Source organism: Rutidosis leptorrhynchoides, unplaced genomic scaffold (assembly GCF_046630445.1).
Source record: "Rutidosis leptorrhynchoides isolate AG116_Rl617_1_P2 unplaced genomic scaffold, CSIRO_AGI_Rlap_v1 contig632, whole genome shotgun sequence".
NCBI lineage: Eukaryota > Viridiplantae > Streptophyta > Magnoliopsida > Asterales > Asteraceae > Rutidosis > Rutidosis leptorrhynchoides.
In genome coordinates, this window is record NW_027266854.1 from 1 (window position 1) to 17248 (window position 17248).

Consider the following 17248-nt stretch of genomic DNA (forward strand, 5'->3'; position numbering starts at 1 on the left):
ATATTCTAGGGAACAACTTAGGAACAAATGAGATCAGCTGAAGGAGAATTGGAAGTTGTGGAAAAAACTAAAAAGTGGCAAGACTGGACTTGGCTTCTCATATGTAAAAAATACTGTCGATGCTCTTGAGGAATGGTGGACAGAAAAAATACAGGTTTGTCTTTCCATTTCAATATACTGCATATTTTTTTAATATATGAACCCAAATTACAAATCGTATTTTTGGCACTTTTAGAATTTCAATGCTTAGTTACATGCTCATTTCTAATTTGATTAGATCATCACTCTTATATAAATATTGTTGTTTATATATAAACATATCTTGCTATTCGGTTATAGACCCTTTTCTTGTTATTTGGCTCTGTATTTATCTCCCTTTCGTTTATAAATATGCAGTTGGACGAAAGATTCAAAAAATTTAAAAATAATAGTATCAACCTTGAGTTGGAAGAGAAGTGTGATTTAATGTATAGTGGAGTTGTCGCAGATGGAAGATATGTTCGAGGTGCTGGTTCCACATCCAGAATTGACCCTGTTGTTGTCGAAAGTAGTGGAGATTCGGATGAGGAAATGAGGGTGAGCGAAAAAGAAATGGACTTAGAATTGGAGTCATTCCTCCTAGTACAAGTTGTAGTAAAAAGAGGCATGCACCCGAAGATAAGTGTGAAAAATCGAAAGTTAAGTTTGGAAAGAGTGATCTTGAATCTTCCAAGTTATTGGAGTCATTGAAGGAGAGCATACAAACAATGAGTAATGCATCATCACAACCTAAAGGAACAACTATTAGTGAAGCATTTCAAGTATTGGATTTCATGGAAGAGATTCTCAAAAATAGTTGGTTGAGATATTTTGTTGGACATCTAATGAGTAGCGATTCTAAAAGAGAGGTCTTTATGAATTTCTAGCGGAGGAACGACTTGGTTATTTGAAGTGGGATATGAAAAAAGTGGCTCTACTTGACTGACTTTCTAATTTCTCTGAGATTGTATGATGCGTCATTTGTTACCTTTATTAGTTGGTTTATGAATTTATGGATTGCCTAATGTTGTAACTTATTCCTAAAAAACTTGGATTGATTATTGAGAATTTGCCAGTATGATTTAATTTCTATGTTATGAAACCATTTATTAATTGTCAATCTCATTATTGATTTTAGAATCTTTACATTGCTTTTTACATAATTACTCGTATCCATATATATAATCTGGTTATGTGGTAATTGCTTTCTACTGGCTATTTATTTGGTTTGAGATTTTATTATCTAGAGATAATCACATTTAATATGTGTGCAGGCTTTTGAAACAGAGCTATCAACTTGTGCTGAGCAAGTTCCATTTAATACATATATGTTTTTGAAATAGGTCTGAGATTTTATAGTGAAGATAAAATTTCACATTTAATACATATACAGATTTTACAGTAAAACTGTTGGTTCACAATACATACTGAAGCGTGAAAAGAAGTTCCTTTTTCAATTTTGACTTGTGAACAATATCCTTCAAAATTATTTATTTGTTAGCTTGTCAGTTTTGATAAAAAATATGGTTGGGCCATAAACTTTAAGTATTGCCTGAGCTACAAGCAACCCAATGTATTAACTGTCAAGTGTTATCGTTGGTCGTTGGACAACATTACAGAAAGTGTATAAATATTAACTATCAAGTGTTATTTTTCAAAAAAAAAATAAGAAGCAAATATTGTAGAAGCAACTAAAGAACATCATCTTCAGGTAATTATTTTGGTTCTCCTTAACAATTGCATATTTCTAATTTAGGAGCTATATTTTCTAGTTTGTTCATGTATATTTTTATAATTAATTTAATTAATATTTTTTCAAACTTGTACAATTTAATAGATAATTAGTTGCAAAATTTATTAAAAGTTATATGTTGTTATTTTCAGAAAAATGGATCATTGAAATCATGAATTTGATGATTAACATGATTATTGGAATATTGACAATGACAATGAGTTTCAAGAAAGAAACAAGCAGAGGATACAAGTGTTTTGTGGTATGGTGAATATGACTTTGAATATTATAGAAAATGAAAAGAAAAACAAGATATTTAGGCAATCACGTATGAATTCATATTTTACAGGTCAAAAATGGGTTACTGAAGTATTGGAGGGGCATCCATATCGTTGTTTGATAAGTTTTAGAATGTCAAAAAGTGTATTTCATAGTTTGTTATATGATTTGCAACATTATTATGGATCTAAAGCATCAAAAAAATTTTCCGCATAAGAATAGTTAGCAATATTTTTGTTAAGTTTAGGTAACAGTGATAGCAATAGAATGGTGTGCGAAAGATTTCAACGTTCTCCCGAAACTATAAGTAGACATTTCAATGAAGCACTTTTATGTGTGACAAGTATGGCCAATGATATTATCAAACCATTAGATCCTACATTTTCGAATATTCCCCCTCATATCCTATATAATGAAAGAGATATTCCCTTCTTTAAGGATTGTATTGGAGCAATTGACAGAACACATATACAAGCTTGTGTTTCCGCTAATGAGCAAGTTCCTTTTATTGGCCGAAAAGGGATTGCTACACAAAATGTCATGATTGCATGTGATTTTAATATGTGTTTCACATTTGTATCCACGGGATGGGAAGGGTCGGCACATGATACTCGTGTATTTTATAATGCCATAAGAAGACCGGAAATGAATTTTCCGCATCTGTCTAACGGTAATTATATTTTGTTTAGACTTCTAATCTTATTATTAGTAATTTTTTATATTTTATCTCATCATAACAATTTTAATTGATTTTTAATAAAATTTATCTCTCATGCAGGAAAATATTATTTAATTGATGCCGGATATCTCAATATCAAAGGGTATTTGGGACCCTATAGAGGAAATAAGTACCACATATCAGATTTTCGTCGAGCAAATGGACCACTAGGGCTAAAAGAGAAGTTTAATAAGATATATTCGTCCAAACATAATATGATTGAACGCACGTTTGGCGTGTGGAAGAAGAAATGAGCTATTTTAAAAGTGATGCCAAATTATTCGATAAATAAGCAAGTCAGTATTGTTATTGCCACAATAATTTTACGTGATTACATGAGAATACATGTTGGTCGAAATGATGAAGATTTTACCATGATCGAAAATCAAATGGAAATATGTTGATCGTGATTCCAGAAATAACGAAAATGTTGTCGAACCTAACGATAACTTAAATGACAGTTTAATCATGGTCCATATAAGGATGCTATTGTTGATAGTTTACTTGCTTAAGTTTGTGTTAACCTTATCTATAATTTAATTAATCATATCATATTGTTTGATTAAATTTATTTAGATTGTGTCTATTTTTTATATATAGTTATTGCTAATTATGTTGAACTTTACTGATTCGTATAATGTCTTGATTATTTATCCATTTATATTGGTTATAAACTATTAAATATTAATATATAATCAAATTTTCTTCAAAGAAAAAAATTAATATGTAATCAAATATATTTAACTACAATATTTAAGGACAATCTAGCCAATGTACATATTTTCTCAATTTTCAATAACATACAAAAATAATGTTGTTAAACACAAATATATCGTTGAAAATATTTACCAAACACATAATTACTTTTTTTGAAAAAATATTTTAATATAATTTTGTGAAAAAGTAACTTTTAAAATCAAAAGTTAAAAAATATTTTCGTACGATACAGACTCTAAATATGGATACAGGTACGATGATCAGTCGGCTTAATTAATCCAACAAATTAACATTTACATTTTCAGAGTACCATCATTTCAATAATGTTCGTGAAATTTTTTTACATGCATGTAAGTCATTGTGTTCGTGTCATTTTCGTTCACCGGGTTATATCAAAAGATATTTTCAATAAAAGTAATTTTGTTCTTCTAAACAAAATTCATATGGCTTGAATTCATATGAGTTACTGTTAGAGCTTGATAAGAGAGACGGATCTACCTAAGAGTAATGGAGTATATGCCCCAGTGAAAGGTATTTAAAAACAAATTTCCGCTAAAGTTTTTTATGATGAATGAGTTTGGTTTAGTGGTTAATTTGATTTCTTCTTAACCATCAAGGTGTACCATTAAATTAATAATAGGAAAAGAAAAAAAAAAAAAAGTAACAGATCGTGAAACAGAGAAGAACAATAGATCTTTTGTTTTCCTTTTTCCAACGAAAGACAGACGTGAAAGAGAGAATTACTTCATGTTGGCCTTGCATTTGATGGTGTTAAGTGTATTTTGTTAAATATTAAACATCATAATATATCTCCATTTGATTGTAATAATTTAATTCGTATATTTAAATATGATGTGTTAAGTCCTATTTATATTTATGAACAATTCTTTCTTGATATAATGTTTCAAGTCTCAGCTGCTATATTCAAGGTCTTTTATTTTTATTTTCAATTTAAATGCCCGAACTTAAATTAATTTTCAAAAATATTCCCATTGGAATTTTGCTCTAGATCCGTTTCTTTTGATTGGTCGAACATGGTGAACATAGTTCCACTAGGATATTTAATTCTTAATTAATTGAGTTTTTGCTTGTAATGACATATATATAGTTTATTTTCGTCACTGCTAAGTGCTAAACAAAACAAGCTTTTGCAAAAACCAAATCAAGTAATGATTAAATTCTTAAAACAAACTATAAAACAAAAACAGAGCATTCATTGTTTCTTAGCTCATGAACAAAATTATTGTGCGTCATTGTAAGTGTAAATATAGCTTTGCATTATTCCAAAGCATTGACTCGACCCGGCCATTAATTAACTTTGGAGTAAAAAAATAGTTACACCTATGTGGCACTTAATTTACTTTTTAGTCAATTCTGAAATTATAAATTCAGAATATTTAACATTCATGAACATTAATAATTCATTCATCTTTTTCAATTGTTAACTGTTGAAATGAATACTCAAAAAAAAAAAAAAAAAAACTGTTGAAAATGAAGTTAATACCAGTTATGATAATGTTAGTAATAAGCCTAGGGTTTAAGTTAAAAATGGAAAATCTAGAAACACAGCGAAGTCATTAGCTAGGTTTATATATTTTCATGCATGCATGTGATGGCGTGTGGGGTCGCCGGAATCGGAGCTATCATCGAGAGAAGCGACGACGATTCATTTGCGGAAGCGAAATCGAATTCGGACATAGTTGGAGCTTGAAATCGTGAGTGAAAAGAGTGATTTCGGTGGCAGAGAGGGAGGTTGAGAGGGTGGCGACGGGAGGGGAGAGCGGTGGCCAGAGAGTGAACGGCGAGAGTGGTGGTGAAGAGCAGCGTGCGAGTGGAAGAAGAAGAAGGCTGTCGAGAGGGAAAAGGGAGTAACGGGAATGAAGGGAAAAGGAGAGAAGGGTTTTTGTGTAATAAGGATTTAACTAAAATAATTAAATCTTATGGTAAGAAATTAGACTATGATAGGGTAGACATTAATGGAGAAAAAAAAATAAGTGTTGAAGAATATGAGTTTTCACATCAACTCTAACCCTAAATTTACACAGAACCCTAAAAACACTACATTGCACAAAGTAAATTAATCATCATAATTTTCATTCATCAAAATCTAAGTGTCACATAACTACGGTAAAAAAATTTTAAATTAATATTCGGTAAATTAATAAACTCTTTAAAATAATAAATTTGTCCGGTTCCGACTTGAGCCAATGTAAAAAATTGAAAAACTCGATAAAATAATAAGATAATCATTTTTCGAGAGATCCCTTTATAATTTTTTGTCCCAAAAAAATCATAAATTAATAATTCATAGAAATTGAAAAAAATATATCACAATTTATTGAAATATGATTCAGTAGTTGTCTGTTTTCCTTTAAAGTTCAAGTCTATTTGGAGTCATTGCCATCAAATAAGAACATAGTACAACTATTGAGTCACAAGGTTCACTACAACGTAATTTTAAGAGGCATAGACTAATTTGTCTTTTTGTTTGGTATGTACAATATAATTACTTAGTTTATACGGAAATATGAATTACGTTGAATCGATTAAAAACTCTTTAAATTAATAATTATTAATTTATCGATAAATTAATAACTCTCTAAATTTAATTAATTTTTTCGATCCTGACATTATTAATTTTTAGAATTTTAACTGTATTATAAGTACATATATAGTGTTAAGAGTACAAGCCCTCTTTAATACACTGAATTAAGTTTAAGGACTAAAAATAAAAACATATAAATAAAGGATTAAAGCGTAAATAAGCAGAAACATTGAAACAGCCGAGCTTGTTCAAATTTGACATTTTAGTCCTCCAATTCTTGAGCCTTTATTATTCACGTCCCTATCTTCAATCCCAAACAATGATGAAGACCCGAATAATGTTATCGCTCACCTTGAACTTTATATTGAGAATTTCGGCTTTGACCTTGCCGCTGACCAGAGTTGACTTGCATTGATCATGGGTTGATCATATCGACTTTTTCGAGAAAGTCGACCCTATGGCTCCTCCATCAGCATGCATGAAAGAGAGATGTGATTAGGAGATTCTTATGAAGCATGTTTGCATCGGAGAAAGATATACATATATATATATACATACACATTCTTTTCGTCTGTCATCTTTTTTTATAAATTATATAAAAATTATGGCACTTAATTAGAAACGAAAATAATATATTCGGTGAAAAAGATATTTTATATTTGTATTTTATATTTTATCTTTTAAAATCAAAGAGCTTATATTTTGGTTTATTTTCTAGAAAAAAGGAGTTTGAGTTATTGGTGAAAGAGAAATTTAGAATATCTAAATTCTCTAGACTAAATAGACGCAAACATCATTGCATAGTAAAACATTCATAGGAAAGTCAATACTTATCTTAGATAATCTCTAGACTTATTTATACATGTTAAAAGTCGAGGACAATCCGTTTGAACAAATCGAATGAGACAATTTTATTGGTCCTGGCCGAAACTAATGTTGGCCCAAATAGATCGAAAACCCAAACATATTAAAATAGATCAAAATATAAATCAAGTCCACCTATATAATTATAAAAAAAAATCCACCTAGATCAAATTTTAATATGTCAAATTATCAAATTGATTCTTCTTTTTTATGGGTTACTTCAAATCATCAATTAACCTACTGATTTTTGCGCAAATAGACAAAGTGAACAAAACTATAAAATGATGGTAATAACCTCTACTATTTTTTTATTTTTTTTTATATTATCTCCATCAATTGACATGAAAATTGCTAGCCTCATAGTAAATTTCCCTAGCTGTAAGACAATTCCTATCTCCTTAAAAGTGACTTTAATTATCTTTTTATTTTATGTATATTAAAACTGACTTTAGATGACAAAAAATCTAAATCATCAGTAATTTAGAGATGCTATGCTACTGTACCAAATACCAATCCAACCTCTTCATGTATTATCGACATTTATTCGCCCCTTGTATTGTTGTTCTTATATATGACGTCACTGTCACTTGTTCCGGTTTTTTTTCTTAAGCAAACAGTGGGCTATCATGTTTTCTTTCTCTCATTTTTATTAAACAAAAAATTGACTGCTTAAAGTACTTTTATTTTTATAAGCTTAATATAATCCACTAAAAATCTATTCTTTTAATAATTGAACTCATGATTTAGAAAAAAAAATATTTTAATCATTAAACCACATTTCGGATATTTTTGCTTCTTTTATTAATGAATTACTACTTACTATTCAACATTTTGATTCCCAATTAAATATAAATCGACAGAATTGGAGGGAATTCGAATTGGGAATTGTCTTGTAGTCAAAATAGAACATGTAGCGTTTCGAGTTAGCCTCGCTCTCTCACTTTAAAAGCTCCGTTCAAGTAGGTTAGATTATTTTCCCTGGCTTTTGAATTATGTTCCATAAATACAGTTCATTGCTTAACAAAAGTTTTATTAATTCCAAATGAAATATAAACCAATCACTCTTAAACATGTCATCATGTTAATCTTTAAGTTAAAACAATATACTCTCTTTTTTATACAATTGATTAAACATAGATGGAGGGAAATTAGTGATGAGTCAGAATCTCGTTCAATTATATATTGCATAATCATTTCCTTAGCTCCAATTATAGTCCCCATATATACCGAAAATCTATAATTCAAATTTAATGTTTACTAGAGAAAAACGTAAATCCAAACAAATCATTGCAAAACAATCATTTTTCCCTAATGTACAAAACAAACAACTATCGTTTTCTTGAACAAACACATAGTAATAGCAATCAGAAGCTGCTCACGGGAGGCTATATAATATACCAGTCGGTTGGCTGCTATATATTCTTTATTATCATACAAAATCTTTCATTTCACACTTATAAAATAATTTCTTATTGTCTTTCTTTTCCACTTTGGTTCTTATCACTTCAAAATTTCAAACATGTGTATATCAGCCTTTGTTTGGCAAGCTCATCCTCTCTACCCTTTACTTCTCCTGCAAAACAGAGATGAATTTCACAATAGGTAATTCTTTTCTTCTCATTTCCCGCTTTCTATCGTTATCATAACTGTATTTGATCGTAAGTTAATGGTATTATGCATGTGATTCAGGCCGACGAAGCCAGTTGCATGGTGGGACGACGATCATGGCCATATACTAGGAGGAAGAGACGAGATTGCAGGAGGAACATGGCTAGCTTGTTCTAGAAAAGGCAGAGTTGCTTTCTTGACCAATGTTCTCGAGCTCCATACTTTCCCTGAAGCTAAGAGTCGTGGCGATCTTCCTGTTCTTTTCTTGAACGTAATTTCTAATTTCAATCCAGTCGAACCAGACCGATTTCTTTCTAATTCCTTGGTGTAATGTTGGATTCGGTTAATTTCAATGATCGGTTATCGAACCAACTGAACCGAATCATGTCTACCTAATTAACCAGACTAGGAAATGTAAAAGAATCATAATTTTCTAGCTTTGATGGGTTGTTATAATGTTTTGGCAGAGTATAAAGAGTCCAAGGGAATTTGCAGAGACACTGGTGAATGAAGCTCATAACTACAATGGATTTAACCTTATATTAGCTGACATACCTTCGAAATCAATGGTTTATATCTCAAACAGGCCTGAAGGAGATGTAATCATCCAAGAAGTTACTCCTGGACTTCACGTTCTTTCCAATGCAAAGCTAGACTCACCATGGCATAAGGTTAAAATTTTTCATACTTGATAATCTTAACAAAAAAAAAAAAATACTACCTCCGTCCTACAATATTTATCGGTTTTTATATGCATGTTGTAAAGAAGAATTGACAACTATTTTGGGACGGTGGTAATATTGCTTTTGATATTTTTGGAGACAGGCTCAACGTCTAGGGCTGAATTTCAAGGTTTTGCTGGAGAAATATGGACAAGATGAAATACCAGTGAAAGAGGTAGTTGAAAAGCTAATGAAAGATACAGTTAAGGCTGATGAAAGTAGGTTACCTCGGATTTGTTCTAGTGATTGGGAGATGAATCTAAGCTCCATTTATGTCGACGTAGACACTCCACTGGTAAGCAATAAACTGAAAACTGCCTATATGTTGCAAATCTGAAATTAACTCTCTGGATTTGATATACAGGGCCGTTATGGGACAAGAAGCACGGCTGTGTTGACTGTAACAGCTGCTGGAGAAGTGACTTTTTACGAGAACTATCTCGAAAATGACACGTGGAAGGAACACACTGAATGCTACTGTATTCCTGAGCTGAAGAATTGCGGTGGTTTCATGGACGTGCATTACTGCTGAAAACACGACAACAACAATAACAACAGCAACAATCAGCCTCGACTATACATAAATTGTGCATTCTGTGATTGCAGAATGGCAAATCTAAGCACCAAATACGATATTTGGTTTCCGTTCCAAAATAATCACGAGTATAGAAACATATTTATGAATCTACAGTGTGGGTTTTGTTCATTATGGGAGAATAAAAAAGATATCATAAGCTTTTATATATTTCTTGATAGCATAAAAAATGTGTTGAAAATGCAATTGATCGGGCTTGTTGAGATATTTGCATTAAACAGAGATCAGACAAGCATATAAAAACTATCAATCAAACTCTAATGGAAAAGAAGTTTACTCAGAGGAACTTTCGATTGCTGTGTTATCTCAAAATATACATCAGAAGAAATATTGAAAATGTAGTACAAGTTGGTTTTGCCAATTAATGTAACAATTACCAGATTTTAAGTAATTGGTGAGAGCTGAGACAATAGCTGACGTTCTATCTTGAACCCTGCCATCTCAGCTTCCTTGCAAACCTCTTTACATTTTGCGAGTAACCCCTCGGCCAAGTATATTCTGATCATCTCTCGGTATATGTCATATGATGGAGACAATCCCGCTTCTTTAAGCTTAGAAAAGTATCTAGAAGCCCTTGAAAGGTCATTAAGTGCAACAAAAAGCTTTATAACCACACGATATGCCGGAAGATCGAACAAGAAATCTGAGCTCTCCATTTCCCAGACTAAAGCCAATGCTTCCCTATACCTTTTCTCTGAATCATGGCTATGAATCAGAGTTGTGTACATAACTATAGTAGGGTCACGTCCCGATTGTTTATACCATTGAAAGAGACCTTCCACGAGTTCAAAATTGCCAACCTTGATACAAACTTTCATGATTGTTGTACAGTCTTGCTGGCTTAGATTTAAGTCTTCTCGGTCTGAGAGATCCTTCAACAAAGTCGATACCAGCAGTTGCTTGTCTGGGTTCTTCCCGAGCTCCAATATCAGCTTTACGTAAACATTTGCGTCTAACATTCTCTTTTTTCTTTTCGCAACCTTGAGTAAGTTCCAAGCAACATTCAAGCGTCCACCTTTAATAAACCCACTCACCATTGCTTCCAAGACACTCCTACTTGAAACATCAACGAATTCAGCCAAGTTTAGTGGCACTTTGAATTCATGGTTCTTCGCCAATATCTCGATCACTGAAGACAATATTCGATCATCTGGGAAAAGACCAGGTTGTTTTTGAGCCCAGCAGAATGTTTGTAATGCTCTATCAGGAAGACCCATTTGACCTAATTCTTTTATCGTCAGTGACAGAGACCCTTTACGTAAGAATCTTCTACACTTGTTTAGAACCATAGACACATCTTCCTCTGAGGATAATGTACTTATTTGCTTGGCAAGGCCAATGAGGAATCTCGGGTTCTTGTAAACATGGTTAGAAACAGGAGCACGTGAAGCAGCCAACGCCGGAGAGGCCAATTTGACATGTTTCTTCACAGTAGGAAGTCCCAATGGCCGGAGCTTGTGAGGAATTGGAAGTGGCAAAGGTCTTTCTCTTACTTTCAACTTTCCTGGTTTTTGAGGAATCCTCCCTTGAAATAGAGATGATAAAGCTTCAAGCTCCTCTTCTTCCCAAACTACATCTTCCAATTCATCATCACCACTGTCGTCACGATTCTCCTCTTTCTCTTCTTCTTCTTCTTCTTCTTCATCATCTTTATGAAGCGAATCTGTTCGCAAATTGCATGGATTCTTCAAAAACAAGTTGACACCAAACTCTGGAGGATCCTTGGTTTGACGCGGATTTAGGAGGTTCTTCGGTAGCTTTTTCCTCTGAGTTCTCTTTGACGCCATTGCTAAAACACTGCTCTTTACAGGGTTCAAGTTTGCTTTATTTAACATAATTGGATGAAGTGATCCAGTGAATGAGCAGATACTATCCATCAGCTTGAAAATTTGACGACAATATAATTTTGTCGTTCTAGAGTAAGCTTCTCCTGCAAACAATATTATCAGACATTTCATCGAACAGTTGGCGCGCCATTACAATCGAATATCGGTTATCATCTCAACAACTACTTTGTGTATTAAATTTGAGGATAGATGCGTCATATTTCTCATTTAAAAGGGAAAAAAAAAAAAAAAGGATAACATTACGTTAATGGGCCAAGCCCAGCCCATACAATCATGTTTTTTTTTTAAGGTCCATACAATCATGTTTCATTTCTTCTTCTACTTTGTTTGTTAGTTTTGCTATTTATTTGTTTGTTATCCGACTTTTAAACATATAATTAGGCATGTTGTCGTGCTCACTCCATAAGTCGCTAATATGTTAGATACTACGATTTTCATACACGAATAGTCGAATAGCGTCTTGTGTCTCGGTCTCCTACATTATAAAATATCGATGAACTACAATTAGACTGTTGGAATAACGATATCAAATTTGGCGTACCTTGCTATCTATGGTAGTAGATGAGGAGACTTTATTGCCTCTGCGCCTGAGAATAAAAAATCAGGCTGAAAGGGAAAGATCTTTATTCAAAATAATAGAAAATCCACGTGGAAATTCGAAAGAATCATGACTTAATCTTAAACTAGCCAATAGTTAGTAGAGCACCTTTATTCGTGTTTATATATACAATTTAATCTTCCATTCCATTAATATCTCCACCATTTAATCCATTAATTTTTATCTCATTTTTAAACTTTATTTTTTACTGTCGTTCAAGATGTATTTTGTTTTATATTATATTTATCATTTATTTCAAACATTTTTAAAAAATAAAATAAAAATTGAAAAAAGAAAAAAAATGAGAATATTTAACGGTAACATTTATTTAGAAGTAGGAGAGAGATAAGAAATAAAGAACAGTGGGATCCTTTTTTTGATGATAAGAAAAGTGGGATCCTATGATACCTTTCAATTTCTCTTCCTTACATGTCACATCAGTCCACATCATTTAATAACTCCTTCCTAAAAAGCCGATAAAGATGGCCTAATCAAGAGTGAAACGGGATAATATTATTTTTTTTACCACAAGTTTTGAAAAGTCAACTATCAAAAATATATTTTCGTCGAAAAATTATCTACGTGACAACAAATATTTCGTCAAATGTGTACAGTCAGCGCCATGTAAACGCCACGTCACCTGCGTACTCAGTAAAAATGACACGTCATCATCTTCAACTTTTGTCCAAAAAATTTGCAGATTTCGGCCATCACTTTTGGCGGAGCCGTCGGTCGGTAGTTGCCGGATTTCAAAAGTTTTCATATGGCCGGATTCGTTTTGACGAGATGAACGTCGTGGTAGTGTCGGATTTTTCAAATTTCGAACCGTTTGCTGTAGATCTAAGCTTAAAGATGCGGTGCCCGAACCTTTAAGCTTAGATCTACACCAAACGGTTTGAAATTTGAAAAATCCGACACCACCACAACATTCATCACGTCAAAACGAGTCCGTTCATATAAAATTTCTATAATTCAACGACTACCAACCCATGGCCACCAACACCGCCACTTTTAGCGGAGCCGCCGGTCGGTAGTCGCTGGATTTCAGAAATTTTCATGCGGCCGGAGTCTTTTCGACGAGGTGAATGTCGTGGCGGTGTCGGATTTCTCAATTTTCGAACTTTTTGGTGTAGATCTAAGCTTAAAGGTTCGGCCACCGCACCTTTAAGCTTAGATCTACAGAAAACAGTTCGAAATTTGAAAAATCCGATAATGCCATGACATTTACCTCGTCGAAAAGAGTCCGGCCATATGAAAATTTTTGAAATCCGGCGACTACCGACCGACAACTCCGCCAAAAGTGGTGGCCGGAATCTGCAAATTTTTTGGACAAAGGTTGAAGATGATGACATGTCATTTTTTCTGAGTACGCAGGTGAAGTGGCGCTTACGTGGCGCTGATTGTGCATACTTGACGGAATATTTGCTACCATGTAGACAATTTTTTGACGGAAATATATTTTTGATAGTTGACTTTTTCGAAATAACTTGTTAAAAGTTCGACACTTGAAGTAGGAAAAATGATATTATCCCGAGTGGAACGGATGAGACTCATACTCTCATCGGCTCATTGAAGTGCATGGAATTCGGTGTATAGTCAGGTTCACTTGGATATCTCCATTAATAATTGGTTAAAATATTTTGATAAAATTGTCCATTGTCAAGTATATCTATAGGTGACAAATGAATAAATACGAGTCGAATAAAAAATAACTGAATTGATCATTATTCATATTATAATTATATTTTGGTTTTATTTTTTATTCATTTTCGTTGATGTTCGTATTATGAACCAAAGTTACCATCATAAATTTAAGATTAAATGAATTAAAATATATGAATTAAAGTGAACCTTCATTTTGGTTCATGAAAAAATAAACACAATTTATTTATTCATATACGATCGTGTTTAAAATGAACCGCACATAAACGAACTTTTAACGAATGAATAGGAACAATCAAGTGAATATGAACACATTTTGCTACCTCTAAATATATTAGACAATCTAGTATAAAATAAAAATAACATAGTAAAAAAAAAACAATTTACTGTACCAGATTTTATTTCCGTGAAATTTTAAACTTACATCGTACAAAGAATAATCTTTCACACGAAAGATATATTACAAATTTACAATACTAACCAGAAAACGCTTCAAACAGACATTTAACATACTATACTAATTAAGAGGCTCATTGTCATTTATTTATTTATTTTCCTCCATTATTAACTAATTAGTATATGTATGTGAATAATTATTCACATAGTGTACGATACAAACATCATAATGTACACCAGTTAGATTGCCGGAGACAACATTCCTCGCCGTAGAATAACCGTTGGCACCCCTAAACATTCTAGTTCCTCCAACAATCGGCCGCTCTCTCACAATTTCACTCGTGCCTGAATTTCCTAGAGTAGCTAGAGTGCTCCCATTATACTTGCCCCGAGTGAAAATTACCGTTTGCATCTCCGCGTCACGAATTTCTGATTTCGAAACAAAAGCAAATAGCCCCTGAGTTAATGCAACTTGGGTGGAATTTGGATCGAGAGTCTCCGTCACAGGGATTTCTCCTGCATATAAGAAACCAAACAAAGTACTAGAGTTTGTCGGGGTAAGTGGTCTTGCTATGTTCACGAATTCCGAATCATTGAGAGCATACATTCGTCGGTACATTCGGAGATGTGTTAGCTTCTGGTGTATACCTGTTGGATATATTTCGCAAAATGAATCGTGTAATTCAATATTAACTGATGCAACGAGAGTTGAGGAAGAGATGAAGATTGTGAAGAGAACAATGGTTGAGAAAGTTTTGGCCATGATTGATGTTTTTTTTTTCTTTTCCGGTGTGCACCAAGAGATATATAATACCATTCATTTTATAGTGTGTTTGTGTTGTGGCCATGATTTTATTGTCTCATATGTACTAGGAAATCTTATCAAAATTGTCTTTAATTTCTAAAGAAATGCATACAAATTTTCATAACGTATAAACAAATCAATCACCCACAACCACAATATTATTTATGGTGGATATTTTTTTTTTATGGTCAATTTATGGTGGATATTGAATCACAATTCTAAATTATATGAAATTTAATTTACATGGCAATTTTTTATTGGTTAAATATCAACATCGTATGAACAAACATTGATTATGTAAAGACGGTAGCGAGCATTAAAGTGTTCATTTTGATTTTGGCCGTGTTAGATATATATCCTTTTCATTTTCTTCTGACTTTAATTAATTAGGTTGAGTGAACTTTTACGTCTCAACTATGCAGTATGGAATTTCAAAATAAAAGTAAAAATGTAGTATGATATTTTAAAAAGAAAAAAAGAAAAACAATGTAATATTTAGCTAGGAACGTATATATAGCTAGTAAAATATATTTTTAAAAAGAAAACCATCCCATTTAGATTATGATTTATACATGGTTATTTAATATTACAAAAATTCAACATACTATTAGTAACTAGGGACTTGGGTGGCCCAAATGATTGCCAAAGAAAAAAAAAAAGTAGGGTGGCACAATCCTAACTCTCTTGGATGACTCAACTGTTAGGTGATATGGCGGTCCCGTAAGATTTCATATTTTTAAGACAGTATGTATATATATACTATCCATATCGATAGATATATCGTTTTCATCGTTTAGACTCATTTAATAAATATATTTATTAATTATTACTATTTATATATATCGATTATTAATAAATAAATAATTTTTTGAAATTTAAGGAGTAATAATAGTTTATGCATAGAAATATATATTTTATATGTATAAAAGATTAATAAAATCTAACATAACAAAATTATTACTCAAATTCCTTAACTCAAACTAGAATTGTATCTGGCCCAAACTAATACATTTCGTATATTTAAAAAAAAAAAAAAAAAAAAAAAACCAAAGTAATTTTCTTCCGCACACACAATAACTACAAGTATATATACATAAGGCTTCATTTTATTTATTTTATAAAGACCCGAAGGCCAAGCAGGAAACAAAGACCAAAACAAATAAGCAAGAACAGGAGCAGCAAAGAAGACGGACCAATGCGCCAAAGAAAACCTTTCATTAGAAAACTTCAGGAATGAGCACTATTCTTGAGATAGTTTGTAGTTACGACAACCGCCTCGAAATAAGTAACACTTTTCAAAATGAGACGATTTTTGAGTCCAAATTCAATAATAGTTTTTGTCTTCTTCTATGTTAGGAATTTGAGGGTGAGTCGTGAAAATGTTTATTGAGCCTTTTGATGTTTGAATCCAAATTCACAAAAGGAGAACTCGAGTTGGCCGGGATGGAGGCCAAAAGCAAAGGTCCTTTTTCTGAGATAGTCTTAATGCGAGCTGGCTTTTTAATGAGAGGAACAATTTCGGATAAAATGTTTGCAAGATAAATGAGGGAGGAGTTTTTCCTAAAAATAATCTGAGAATTGATGAGAATAGAGATTTTAGAGGTTAGAAAGGATGAAAGATCAAGGATGAAAGAGGGAGAAATCAAAGCATGGAAAGGTTCAGAATTGGGGCCTTTCGAGAGATTCACGGAGATGGAAGAAGAAGAATGGAGTTAATTACATATATGTGTGTATATTGTAATACGTGGACAGACTATGTGGTGTTTTGGGGGGAGGTGGAGAAAAGTAAGAATATCGAATACACCATGTTCGATCTTCTGCCCTAAACAGTGATTACGCTTAATTAAACCATAATCGGATTTAATGTAACCGAATTACATCATTAGCACATCATTACACCATAGATTACACCATAGTCGAACATGCTGTCTTCGATTTTTACCAAAGTCGAACATGGTGTGTTCGGTTTTGATTTTTACCAAAGTCGAACATGATATGTTCGGTTTTGATTTTTACAAAGTCGAACATGGTGTGTGGATCAAATAATATATTATCTGTTTAGTTTTCTTTAATTAATTACTTATCAATATCAATTTATAGTTTATTATGAGATACATATGGACCGATTTATGAGTGATGACC

The 17248-nt window shown here is 32.4% G+C and overlaps 3 protein-coding genes across 3 annotated transcripts; 2 read left to right on the plus strand and 1 right to left on the minus strand.

The window, feature by feature from the left end:
* Window positions 1-2296: 2296 nt before the first annotated feature.
* On the plus strand, window positions 2297-3001 carry LOC139884960 (uncharacterized). Its single transcript, XM_071868917.1, has 2 exons — window positions 2297-2699; window positions 2808-3001. The coding sequence occupies exons 1-2, from the start codon at window positions 2297-2299 to the stop codon at window positions 2999-3001; spliced, it is 597 nt and encodes a 198-aa protein (XP_071725018.1).
* Window positions 3002-8392: 5391 nt separating this feature from the next.
* On the plus strand, window positions 8393-9735 carry LOC139884961 (uncharacterized). Its single transcript, XM_071868918.1, has 5 exons — window positions 8393-8475; window positions 8563-8752; window positions 8949-9152; window positions 9307-9498; window positions 9568-9735. The coding sequence occupies exons 1-5, from the start codon at window positions 8393-8395 to the stop codon at window positions 9733-9735; spliced, it is 837 nt and encodes a 278-aa protein (XP_071725019.1).
* A 446-nt stretch (window positions 9736-10181) lies between these two features.
* LOC139884962 (pentatricopeptide repeat-containing protein At2g01860-like) lies at window positions 10182-11675 on the minus strand. Its single transcript, XM_071868920.1, has one exon. It carries the CDS (start codon window positions 11673-11675, stop codon window positions 10182-10184), a length of 1494 nt encoding a protein of 497 aa, XP_071725021.1.
* Between the last annotated feature and the right edge of the window lie 5573 nt (window positions 11676-17248).

What these genes read in the sequence shown, in the direction of transcription:
- LOC139884960 (XM_071868917.1), top strand. Translation starts at nt 2,297, where the DNA reads ATGGTGTGCGAAAGATTTCAACGTTCTCCCGAAACTATAAGTAGACAT. An exon ending in TTTTCCGCATCTGTCTAACG is followed by an intron (nt 2,700 to 2,807) that starts GTAATTATATTT and finishes TCTCTCATGCAG; the next exon opens with GAAAATATTATTTAATTGAT.
- LOC139884961 (XM_071868918.1), top strand. Translation starts at nt 8,393, where the DNA reads ATGTGTATATCAGCCTTTGTTTGGCAAGCTCATCCTCTCTACCCTTTA. An exon ending in AGAGATGAATTTCACAATAG is followed by an intron (nt 8,476 to 8,562) that starts GTAATTCTTTTC and finishes CATGTGATTCAG; the next exon opens with GCCGACGAAGCCAGTTGCAT. An exon ending in TCGACGTAGACACTCCACTG is followed by an intron (nt 9,499 to 9,567) that starts GTAAGCAATAAA and finishes TTTGATATACAG; the next exon opens with GGCCGTTATGGGACAAGAAG.
- LOC139884962 (XM_071868920.1), bottom strand. Translation starts at nt 11,675, where the DNA reads ATGGATAGTATCTGCTCATTCACTGGATCACTTCATCCAATTATGTTA.